This window comes from Hibiscus syriacus, unplaced genomic scaffold (genome assembly GCF_006381635.1).
Source record: "Hibiscus syriacus cultivar Baekdansim isolate YM2019G1 unplaced genomic scaffold, ASM638163v2 tig00110556_pilon, whole genome shotgun sequence".
NCBI lineage: Eukaryota > Viridiplantae > Streptophyta > Magnoliopsida > Malvales > Malvaceae > Hibiscus > Hibiscus syriacus.
In genome coordinates this window covers 1,814,818-1,828,264 of record NW_024062779.1, presented here as the reverse complement: position 1 = coordinate 1,828,264, position 13,447 = coordinate 1,814,818, and the positions used below count along the sequence as shown (strand labels likewise).

Sequence of the window (13,447 nt, the reverse complement as noted above, 5' to 3'; positions counted from 1 at the left end):
ACGAAAGAAGAAAAAATAAACTTATTTTAGGATTAATAAATTAAGTAGGACTTGGAAAAGTAAGTAGTCAGATACTCCGAACGCTAAAAAACGAAAACCGACGGTTTTTTACTTAAAAGTTGACATTTCAAAACAGCTTCAGGTTGAAATTAGCACGTTGATGTGTAGATTTTTTTTTTCTTTTCTATTTTGAAGGTTTTCTGTGAAGAGTTACCGTATGGAACTATGGAAATTGGGGATAAATTCTGTGAGGACGCCTCGCAATTCGCATGCTTTTGAATTTGATGAAAATTCGTTATATTCTTTGTTTCTTCCAAATTTTCAAACCACGTTCTTCTTGTCGTGGATGACTACACATTCCTACATTTGCATAAAAATACTTTTTTTTTTTTTGCTCACTTATATATTGACTAGTGAATTTATTCATTTTTAATTTAATATTTTAAAAAATTATTTCAACTTAATACATAAATTTCCATTATTTCAACTATAATATTTTTTAATCACTTTTTAAATATGATTAGAGATGGAATCGTGATGAAAGTTCTGGAGAGACCAATTATAAATAACAATAAAATGAAAGCCGTATTCTAATTGTTAAATTAATAATTTTAAATCTGAGTATTAAACTTGTGTTTAATTTGATTAATTTTAAGATTGATAAAGGTTTAAAATGGATTAATTCTCTGTTGCTAGGTTCAAAATTCAATTTGATATTTTATTTTATTTTATTTTTGTTTAATTATATGCTGAAAGCCTGAAACTCACTTTAAAATTAAATTTAATACTTAAACCTTTGTATCCAATTAGGTACTCAAGGTTAACTTACTAATTCAAATTGATAAATAAATTATTTAACTTTGGTTTACCAATTCGACGCAACATTGCTTTACCTTTTTATTTTAAATTTATCATAGTATGATTTACTTTAGTCAATTTTCACCGAACCTGGGTTTGAGTATTCGCATGTGTTATTATATTATAAACTGAGACAAAAAATGGGCTGGCTGCTAACATTGGACAAAAATTTCAGCAGGTTTAAGGTTAATAACACGTGTCGATAGAAGCTAAGAGCCATCATCAAACCAGAAATCTAAATAAATTACACATTGTTTCCATCTCGGTCAAGGTATCTGATAAATACACAAATATGAAACAAAGAGCAAACAGTTGTTGTCGGCAAAGACAAAAGACGAGAAGAATAGATAAAGAAATGCCTGCAGTCCAACCAGGCATGTTTTCTTTGATGATACCAACTGGTTGGGATTGGAAATCGTGAAACTAATGGGCAATGCAGCCTTAAGTTTAAACATTAAAGCAGAGTGGACAACATATAACATAAGCAAGGTTCAAACATATGCTATTCACAGATTCTTTAGCCATCCAGAATAAACATTTTAATCATATAACATAAATGTACTTGAAATTCAGCTGGTCATTTAGTAAGCTTCCTTGATATGATCTGGAATTAAATTAAAACCTAATGTTTTTCGATCCAGCTGAACTTTTGCTGACATAACTATATTGTGGTAAATGAATGGGGATTTCAATTGGGGCATATCCTAGAGATCATAGAGCTTAATCTACATGATTCATATTCTAAATGACTCACTGTATTCTTTGGTCTCTTTCATCAGACATCCCGAATCAAATTAATCGGCTCGCTCAAGACATACTTGGGAAGTTCATACTTGGCACCTGCAATTGTAATTTTACGAGAAAGATTAATTACAGGAAAGAAAGTCTTCCCATGAGAAAAAAAGAAAAAGAAAAGGAAGACTAGGCTATAAATGCCACCTCTCTCATCATAGCAAATGGTTAAATCATCATTTTGAACAATCACCCCAGCACTATCGATAATTGCTTGTGCAAGGATCAATTCAGCTTCTGCCGCAGCTCGAAGTGCATCCCAAATCTCTGGTAACAGAACATTTATTCTTCAAATATACTTTTTTGCCCCAATGTAAGTTCTTTCGTATGACAGGGTACAATTAAGATGGTAGAACGGTCAGAAATGACAGCAATGGGCTTGAAATTCAGAATTCGGCATTTAAGTGAAACCTTATTGGGGGCAGATTGGTTCTATAAACTGACACTTATACATCTTTATATGTTGGCACATTGTGCACACAAGTGACAAGAGATACGGATTCAAGAAGATCAAACCTGAAGGTCCCATCTCTTGAAAGCAACCCATGAATAACCTTGTTGCTCAAAGTGATCAGAATTATGGTCTTAAGCATCCATTTCAGCTCTACTTCAGCCAACAACATCTTCAGCTCTTTAAAGTTTAACTTGTTATCGTAAAACCAGGTCTCAGACTCTGAGTCCAGTGCTTCAAACCTCCAACTTACTGCCTTATTATCAACTATTTAGATAGAACCAATTCATGATCACATTACAATTAAAAAGGTCATAACCCTATTCATAACCAAAAATATGTTGTATTTTCAGAACCTATAATCTAAATTGTCACTCAAAACTCTAGTTCAGCAAGGAATTCTTGGTCATAATGACACCCATAAATGTGCAAGGTGAACTGCAACCAACAAAACATTGCAACAATAACTAGCATTAAGCTAACTGCAATTTTAACTAATCTAAACCTTGCACTGCAACATTGATCACGGCGATACTTAATTTGTGGAGTTTCACATGCATAAATTATCAAACTATCTAAAAATCATATGAAAAGAAGCCAAGCATTCAAAGAACTTTGCTAGTACTAGTAACCATTGTCGATATTTGGATAATAAATACCTTTCTGACCACCATAGTGAGGGGCTGTATCCCAAAATTCGTCACGAATCCGCGTTAGCTGTGCTCTCGTAATCGGCTCCGAATGCATCCAAGGTTTTGGCTTTCTGATTTTCTTCGCATTTTCTACAACATATTGAAATCAACACAAACCCCATGATTAATTAATGTTTTGTAACTTCCAATATTACTACAAAAAAAGTACAGATTATTCATTAACAAAAAGAATATATAGGTCATAATTAAAGTCAATAATCAAATTACAAATCCGCCATATTTTTTTAGAAAAGTATACGACGATTAGATTTAAACGAGATTCTCAAAACTGTGGTCAAAATTAGTCAAATTCCATAAACATTTTCAAAATCCGATGTAATTTAATCAATAAAGAGCAACCATAAGCATAGAAAGAGAACAGACTAGATCATAATTACAGAACAGAAGAGAGCGAATAGTCTATTATATTACCATCGCCACAGGTTTGTTTGGATTCTGTACAACCCATCTCGGTTTAGAGGGCAAAATTCTTCTTTTCAATAATCGGAGTGATGCGTAGCGTTGTCGCTGTCGCTGTCGCTGTCGCTGTCGTTTAAGGACTTTGCTGCTGACAGCGATGGCTAATTAATGGATTCAGAGTTGAGTCTTCCTATCTTCTTCTCCTGGTCCTGGGCTATTTATTTATTTACGAAACCGCATTTTCATTAGTGTGAGTCCCACTCTTTTGCACGGCTTTCCCATATTTCCCTTTCAACTAAAAAGTTTGACACTTTTTAATGTATAAAAAAAATTAAAGATTAAAATTAACAGTGAAAATTAAGAAACTATTTATTTAAAAAGAAAAAAATAATAAATTACTTTTTTTTTCTTCATCTAATTATATTAAAATATATAAAATTAAAATATTAGATGTAAATAGATCTTAATCATATATATATATATATAAAGAGAAAGAACAGAATTCTGTTTATTAATCAATTTTAAAATTTATTTAAGAATAAACTATGTATTTAGTACTTAAATTATCAATTTTAGTTCGTTTTAATATCTAAACTTTTAATTTTTTTAAAATCATATATAACATTTAATTTTTATTTTATTTTAGTATCCACCGTTAAAAACTTAGCGTGTTTAGTATTTAAACTATTAGTTTTAGCCGTTTAATACCTAAAAATTTAATGTTTTCAAAATTTAACGATAAATTTTGAACAAGATATTAAAATAAAATAAAATTTAAATATTATGTGTGATTTAAAAAAATAAAAATTTAAATATTAAAATAGATCAAAACTGATAGTTTAGATACTAAATGTAGTTTTTACTATAGTTAAATATGAAAATTTTAAAAATTTAATTGCTTTTTCAATCAAAACTTTCGGCCACCTTAAACTAGATTTCAACCGCGTTGCACCGGAACAAAACCCGCTTAATATTGCTTGCTTTCCTCATAGATGTATTAGAAAACTTAGTTGATCTTGATTTCTCTTGCCTAATATGTGATTAAATGATGTCAATGTTTATTTTTTTTTTGTTTCATCCTCCCCTTATAAAAAAAATTTCAAGTGCTTTGATACCTTGAAGTTGACGAATAGTCTTTAGAAGGGATCCTAAACACAAAAGTTACACTGGGTGTATTTCTGACTTCCCCATGTTTTGTGTTTCCATTGCAGGAACAACAAATGGTGATGCCTGGACATAGAGATTCAAATCTGCAAAAGGAGCTGAACCGTTACATACAAACTGCAGCTGCATTTGGCGGAATGTGCATTGGTGCATTAACTGTCCTAGCAGACTTCATGGGAGCAATCGGTTCGGGTACCGGAATGTTGCTTGCGGTGACAATCATATACCTGTACTTTGAAACCTTTGAGAAGGAGAGAGCCAGTGAACTGGGAAGATACAAGTAGGTCCCCATGGATAGAAAATTGAGGTCAAATATTGTTTTTTCTATCTAATGATTCACTTAAATGGGGGCATGCGTGACCTTGAATTCTCAAGATGCTATCTGCCCCGTGGCCCTCAGCCTTCTATAGTTCATTTCAAATCGCGGAGCTAGATCAAAGTAGTATTGGACTCTTTGGGTTGAATGTGGCAATCGTCTTATGTCCAACATCGGTATTATATCCGACATATTGTCGCAAACTATCATGAAAAATTTAAGAAAAATGATGAATGCCAATTACTTGTGTGCATGAGTATGTCACAATGCCTAATTTCATTTCTCAATCATTCTCATTTTTTATTGGAACTTAACAGTAAGTACTACATTTGACGCACATGATACGAACTATTACCTCAAACGTTTGAGTCCATGTTTTAAGATTTGTGAGGAAAAATGAGCAATGATACAATTACAGCAGTCTCATCAACAAAGAAATGTAGATAAATGCATATGATGATGGATATCTATATGGACATATAACAATCAACTTGGTTGAGGCTATCAATTCGACCTTAAAGGGGGTCATTTACCATTAACAACTTTAGTTAAAATGACGTATTTTTGTCTGGGTGCCCCTTTTTTCCAAACTCGGGGGACAAACTTAAACTTGGATGCAAAACGACTATGTTTATCACCCAATATTAGTTGTAGATCTACAAAAAAAGTATTGTTGCATCAAATGGAATATATGTAACAAGCTTATCTCAAACCTGTTAATTATTTCGTGTCACAGAAATACCAAGACCTTTTCAAGAGATTGAAGCTAACTCGTTCAGAGTTAATCTACAAGACAGATGGTGTGACTGTGGGTTTTTTCAAGCTCTGAAGTATCCATGCTCTCATGTCATAACAACTTGCTCTTATACCCGTCAAGCCTATAATTGTTTTGTGGATCTCGTATATCGACTTACAACCGTATTTAAGGTATACGAATTTGAGTTCCCTTATAGGTAATGAGAAAGACCCAGATGAGGTTCAGAATTGATTTATGATTGTACTAGATCCGTCCTTATTGAGGGAGAGAGGTCGTCCAAAATTGTAACACCCCAACCCGTACCCAACTCGAATACAAATCCGAGGTGTCACATTGACTTTTCAAACTTTGACTCTTTTGAAAAACAGAGAAATTTAAAACTTTGTTTAAAGCAAAATACGTTAATTTACATAAAAGTGTCCACAAAATACAAACTCGATCAGAGTGCTCATAATTAACGACTTATTACATGCCAACACTCTATACACAACAAAATACATACTTTGTCGATTACTTCTGATCTGATCTTCTAGTAATAGTACTGTCCTTGCCACTTCTGTTTTTGCCCTTCACGTTTCTTGGTACCTACATGTAAATCACTTACACGCTAAGTCATAGACTTAGTGAGGCAATAAATAAACATGTAACAGTAGATTCATGAAAATGCATTCTTACTATTTGATCATGATGTTTCAATATGCATGGATATATTTCCTATGACATATATAATCAAGTCATGCAGACATGAAACTTACCTTTTTGCATCACTTTCACTTTAATTTATATTTCAATTGATGTTGTTGTTGCCCATGTATATTATTGAGAATAGAGGTATTTGAGTACATTGAGGTTGTGCACCAATGTTGTAGGACCACTACGTCCCGAAGGACTACGTCTCGTAGGACCACTACGTCCCGTAGGACCATTACGTCCCGAAGGACTACGTCTCGAAGGACTACAATACCCTCGACTCTTGGCATGCCAACTATACCTATAGCTCTCGTATCATATACTATGGGCATTTATTATGAATATATTTCTCATCACTTGTTCTTTCTCTTCTGTCACATACCACATGTATGTGTAACCATATATTTCATATCATATCACATATTGCATATTCATATGTCATTTCATATATTCACATAGCTTATTTCATTTCACATTAGTCATATCTCATAGTATATATCACATATGCATATAATCATGTATATCATATCATACATCTTATGTTTCATGCTCTTATGTTTATGCATATAATGTATTCATGTACATATAAGAATCACATATCAAATAACATTTTAGGAGTCACTTCTTACCATAGTAACTCCATCATTGGCTCATCGCAAGCCAATAATCGTTCAATAATACAAGTACAATTAAAATTGCACTCACCTTAGCCTTGTTTGATTTGAATCAATTCTAATCCTTTGATTATTCCAGAACTTGTTTAGGCTCAATATCTACATAAATATAACATTTCAAAACAACTATCAGAAGCCTAAACTTTAAACTTGATGTTAATAACTTAAACCGGTTTAATGAATCAAATTCCATTTTTTTCATTTAGGGGGGAATCGATACCCCCCAGGGGGATCTGTTCCCGGGGAATCGATACCCCTCAGAGGGGAATCTGTTCCCCCTGCACATACTGGAATTTTCGTCCAAGAGGGGGAATCGATTCCCTTCACAGGGTATCGGTTCCCTCTACCCAGAAATTGTATTTTAACCCCGAAAATCATCAATTCTTCACTTAATTCTTCTATTTTAAACCCCTATCATGTCATTAAACTCAACTACCATTACTTAAACCAACTTATATCCATGAAAATCATCTATAACTTCAAAAATCTATTCTTTATATGTAATTCAAGAATAATACTCAAATTTCAATATGTTCTAAATACAATTCTAACACTCCATATTCCTTAATTAACATGATGACAAGTCAAATTTAACTTCAAATTCAACTTATCAACTCTTTCCCATAATTTCATATAAAAACTTGTTTTCTTAAATCTATTATAACTTCTTAATCTTTTGATTATAAGACAACTTAAACTTTCCTTAAGCTTAGTTATCATCTAATGATCAAAACCTAACCTTTAATTTAACAAATAATCAACAAATCAGAAAACCCTTACCTTTGCCTAGCTTTCACGGTTGGGAGAAGAAGAAAGGAAGAAGAAAGAGTTTTCAGATAACTCTTCCCCCCACCCCACGTGATTCATTCATATTATTGGGGAAAATATCTTTCATGCTAAATGACCATTTTTCCCTTTAATTCTTTGGATAATTACTATAAACTTTTAGGAAATATTTTCGAACAAATCATTGAACTATTCAATCATCTTACTTTAATCACCAAATTCTGAAACTTTACAATTTAATCACTAACCCGTATTTTGGGATGTTACAAATCTCCCCCCTTAAGAAAATTGTCCTCGAATTTTCACTGTACAAATATATGGAAACTGTCTACTTATATCATATTTGCACTTCCATATTATACTACAGATCCACCTCTTTTAAAGATCCATAAGGTCCAATGAATGTAGGACTGAGTTATACTATACAGAAAATCTTATTCGGAACAAGACATTAATAAATACTTTATCACCTATCTAGAAATTCCATTTTTTTTAAATATATATATCGAACTTCTGTTAACTATCCACTATCTTAATTAATTTTTTTTCACTTTTCTTCAACTTCTTTGATCCAATCCGTCCATACAAAATCTCAATATTTCTATTCAACTAACTTAATAGTTTCCAGAATTTCTTTTACACAATGTCACAAAAAAAAACTATTTTGATATCTTTCTTTACTTGCAAACCTACTACTCATTAAATAAACTCACTAATAACTCTTCATATGACAACATTATCTGACTTTAAGTCTTTAACTTTCCCTTCGTGGCTGCAATTACTAAACTTATTTTCAATCAACAAGGAATTACATTCATTCCTATCTTTTCACTCATTCGATTCTACACCTTTTAATCTTTATAAATTCGTATAAATATAATGTCGCTCATCATGGAAATAATAAGGTTCCATCCATACGGTAATCTCAATCCTTATCACTCAACATCATGAGTCCGTTTATTTCTTTCATCAATCTCTAATGACTTACAACATAAACCAAACATTTATTCTTATACCATCTTCATCCAAATTATATACACCTTTCTTTCTAAATTTTATCTAAATCTTGAAATTGATGTCAATACTCTTTTATCATCTCAAAAGTAACATGCTTATCTTTAACAACTTGATTAGAGAGAATACTATCATTCAAATATATCTCAAGTTTCCTTCATACATATAAATAAATCCTTATTTCTTTTACTATATTTACATGGTTAAGAAACACAACCTTAAACCAATACATGTTACACTTGGTTAACCTAGTCTGACATTCTTTTTCCAATCTTTAAACTCTATTATACTCTCCCTTTGCTTGATTTTTTTTTCTATACGATACTTTAAGAAAAATTTATCGTCTTCATAAAATTCAATTTATTTCAGCCTCAAGTCTGCCTAATACTTCTGTCGATTAGATGTCATCTTGAAATTATCTTAAATTATCTTTACTTTATCCTCAACCACTTTCAATAAATCCTGAAAAATAAAATTCTGATCCTTTAACTTGAACCAAATTAATGATGTCCGACAATTTCTCCCAAATAAAACTTCATACAGAGTCATCTTAATTCTCAATTGATAATTATTATTGTAGACAAATTCTACTAAAGGTAAATAATTTTCCCATGATTCTTTGAACTCAATCATACATACCCTTTTTAAAGTATGAATAATCTGTTAAACTCACTATTTGTCTATGCATAGATATCAATGCTACAATTAATTTAAATTCCTAAGACATTTTCAAAGATTTCCACCACTTTGAGATAATCTTAAATCTTCATCAGATATAATTAAGACATACAATTTACAAAATCCAACAATCTTTTCATATAACCTTACATACTTATCCAAGAAATATTTACCTCAGTATGATAAAGGATACTAACTTAATCAGTTTCTTCATAAACCTCCAAATTTAGTCTCTACTGAAATTCTGATACAAAATTCATAACTCTTTATCCTTTCTACTTAGAATTGAAAAATTCTTACTTTTATACCAAACTTATAATTTACACCTCATCATAACCCTTTTCATTCTTAAACCTTAAACTCTATATTTAATTTCCTTATATCTTTATTCCTTCACAAATCAAAATCTCCTTGCAATCTAAATCATTCATTCATTTTTTACTCCATTACGTTTTTCATATCTATATGAAAACATCATAATAACACTATATTTGATTACTAATATTTATCACATTTTCATAACCTTAATATTTAACATTATTTTCACATAACTTTATTCTTTATCCTTTCTTATACTTGCATTATTATTTTTATTCCTCAAAGCGCCTTTTAAAACATGTAATACTCTTCTCATTGCCTTAATCATATATATGATCCAAATACCTAACCATATTCAAATCCATATATTTGATTAATTCACCTTATATTTCTTCCAATCAGAATTATCTCAACAATTGTTACTTAACTTATCAAATCCACATTCATTCTCATGTATCATGAAATTTATTTGTTCACTCTCAACAATTCAACATCTTCCATCTTATAAAATTATTACTGACATAACTATTTATTAAACTTTTTCCGAAACAATATTCACATCAATAAATCTTCCATTATTCCCATTACAACATTTATTTACCATATTTTAGCTCAACTGCATAGCAACTAACTTATCTCATCTAAATTCCCCACTTTATAATAGTGGATATCTTTTAACATTATTTAATAGCACCTTAATTTTTTTAAACGAAATCTTTAATTTTTAATCTAGGGTACAACCCTTATCCACTCAATCATATACCATATTTTCAATCAATTATTATATATATATATATATATATATATATATATATATATATATATATATATATATATATATATATATGTATATTCCAATGATATCTTACTCAACTTTTCAAACTTGGACTTTTACTCACACGCAATATTATTTCTCTGATTAAAATCGAACATTATAACTTCCTTTATCTTATAAATTGTTCACCGACTTACTCATTCTCAAACTTTTCTATTACTCTATATCTTCTCTTGAACATTCAAATCCTTATCTCACATACACATACTTAAACTTATTTATATCCCTTTAAAATAATTTTTTTCTTCAATTTTCATAACTTCTAACAGAGCTTTTAACCCAATTCACAAAGATTGTCTTTAACCCTGACTTATCATCAATTAAATCCTTATTTAATATTCAAATATCAGACCCTACCGCTTTAGTCTGTCTGACTCTCATCTGATTTGATTCTCTGGCGGAGAATGCAACTAATTCATATCTGGTTTGAAGTTGAAAGCTAGAATCTCTATCTTTCTTTAATGGTGCTTAACTCTATTAAACACTAATTCTCTTAATCATCTAAAATTTTTGTTCTCTAATCCTTTTATTCTTAGCTCTCTATAGAATTTTAACGCGATTAATCATTTCTTGAATTGATAACAATTTCAAAACCAGTAACACTATTTTAATTTAAGGCGCAAGCCCTAAACAACCAATCACATGTTCTTCCTTATCCTTCCTAATCAAAATGAACATAACAATAAATCTGTTTAACTTATTAAACTTATACTCATACACATGCATGTGTAACTTCTTTGTTAATCTCATATATTCGAGCTTCATTTGTTTTATGAACTGATCATTCATGTACTTATTCATAAATTCTTCTACAAATGATAACCACGTCACTTGATATTTTAACCCTCTTATGGTGACATTTATTCACCATACTTCTAGCTTACCTACGTAGTAATAAAAGTACTCAATTTAACTTCTCCACTTTAGAGAAATGAAAATTTTCTAATATTATCTTCCTACCATTTAATCAAATTTCCATAACAATGGAACATTTCTCAAATTCACCCTTAAACTTAGGTGTTCTCAACTCTTTTAAATACATTTATTCTATGAATTATAGAAGTATAAAATTAAAACACATCATAATATCATTCAACATCATGAATCACTCTCTAATCTTATACAGGCATTCCCTGAGGTTTTCGCTCTTCTCCTTGCCTGGCCAGGGCAGGTGAATGTTATTACCTTCAGGTCTATCACCTTGTATTTCACTTTAGAAACTCTTATGATCATATATATAATATAACATAGTATTTTAATTCTATTAGCAAGACAGTACACTTACTATTCCATCAGATCAGAAGTTTTCACTATTTTGTTGGCATGTATACCTTATAAAACGCTCTAGACTCCGGTTTATGCCGAGAATCGACTAAACCTTAGCTCTGATGCCATTAACTGTAACACCCCAACCCGTACCCAACTCGAATACAAGTCTGAGGTGTCACATTGACTTTTCAAACTTTGACTCTTTTGAAAAACAGAGAAATTTAAAACTTTGTTTAAAGCAAAATACGTTAATTTACATAAAAGAGTCCACAAAATACAAACTCGATCAGAGTGCTCATAATTAACGACTTATTACATGCCAACACTCTATACACAACAACAAAATACATACTTTGTCGATTACTTCTTATATGATCTTCTAGTAATAATATTGTCCTTGCCACTTCTATTCTTGCTCTTCACTTTTCTTGGTACCTACGTGTAAATCATTTACACGCTAAGTCATAGACTTAGTGAGGTAATAAATAAACATGTAACAGTAGATTCATGAAAATGCATTCTTACCATTTGATCACGATGTTTCAATATGCATGGATATATTTCCTATGACATATATAATCAAGTCATGCACACATGAAACTTACCTTTTTGCATCACTTTCACTTTAATTTATATTTCAATTGTTGTTGTTGTTGCCCATGTATATTATTGAGAATAGAGGTATGTGAGTACATTGAGGTTGTGCACCAATACTGTCACCACAGCTCGTATAAATTCCCTCATGGGGCACCGGACATTTGTTCAGTATTCGTCCCGAAGGACTGCTATATATGTCCCGTAGGACCACTACGTCCCGAAGGACTACAATACCCTTGACTCTTGGCATGCCAACTATACATATAGCTCTCGTATCATATACTATGGGCATTTATTATGAATATATTTCTCATCTCTTGTTCTTTCTCTTCTGTCACATACCACATATATGTGTAACTATATATTTCATATCATATCACATATTGCATATTCATATGTCATTTCATATATTCACATAGCTTATTTCATTTCACATTGGTCATATCTCATAACATATATCACATATGCATATAATCATGTATATCATATCATACATCTTATGTTTCATGCTCTTATGTTTATGCATATAATGTATTCATGTACATATAAGAATCACATATCAAATAACATTTTAGGAGTCACTTCTTACCATAGTAACTCCATCATTGGCTCATCGCAAGCCAATATTCGTTCAATAATATAAGTACAATTAAAATTACACTCACCTTAGCCTTGTTTGATTTGAATAAATTCTAATCCTTTGATTATTCCAGAACTTGTTTAGGCTCAATATCTACATAAATATAACATTTCAAAACAACTATCAGAAGCCTAAACTTTAAACTTGATGTTAATAACTTAAACCGGTTTAATGAATCAAATTCCATTTTTTCATTTAGGGGGGAATCGATACCCCCCAGGGGGAATCTGTTCCCGGGGAATCGATACCCCCCAGGGGGAATCTGTTCCCCTTGCACATACTGGAATTTTCGTCCAAGAGGGGGAATCGATTCCCTTCACAGGGTATCGGTTCCCTCTACCCATAAATTGTATTTTAACCCCGAAACTCAACTACCATTACTTAAACCAACTTATATCCATGAAAATAATCTATAACTTCAAAATTCTATCATTCATATGTAATTCAAGAATAATACTCAAATTTCAATATGTTCTAAATATAATTCTAACACTTC

General features: G+C 31.1%; 1 protein-coding gene across 2 annotated transcripts; it reads right to left on the bottom strand.

Annotated features, from left to right (window-relative positions):
* Positions 1-1,371: 1,371 nt before the first annotated feature.
* Positions 1,372-8,356, bottom strand: LOC120131702 (ubiquitin domain-containing protein 2-like). Of its 2 annotated transcripts, none has more exons than XM_039148633.1 (5): positions 8,346-8,356; positions 3,226-3,327; positions 2,761-2,886; positions 1,798-1,917; positions 1,372-1,698 (listed from the first exon to the last, which is right to left on the bottom strand). In XM_039148633.1, exons 2-5 carry the CDS (start codon positions 3,260-3,262, stop codon positions 1,634-1,636), a joined length of 348 nt encoding a protein of 115 aa, XP_039004564.1. In that variant the 5' UTR covers positions 3,263-3,327; positions 8,346-8,356; the 3' UTR covers positions 1,372-1,633. The 2 variants fall into 2 exon arrangements, with proteins under 2 accessions (XP_039004564.1, XP_039004565.1); XM_039148634.1 differs by having other exon boundaries at positions 2,761-2,883.
* Between the last annotated feature and the right edge of the window lie 5,091 nt (positions 8,357-13,447).

Excerpts from the sequence above, each read along its gene's own strand:
- LOC120131702 (XM_039148633.1), bottom strand. The coding sequence starts at position 3,262 with ATGGGTTGTACAGAATCCAAACAAACCTGTGGCGATG. Across the intron at positions 2,887-3,225 it reads CAAACAAACCTGTGGCGATG|TAGAAAATGCGAAGAAAATC; the intron begins GTAATATAATAG and ends TTCAATATGTTG. Across the intron at positions 1,918-2,760 it reads TCACTATGGTGGTCAGAAAG|AGATTTGGGATGCACTTCGA; the intron begins GTATTTATTATC and ends TTCTGTTACCAG.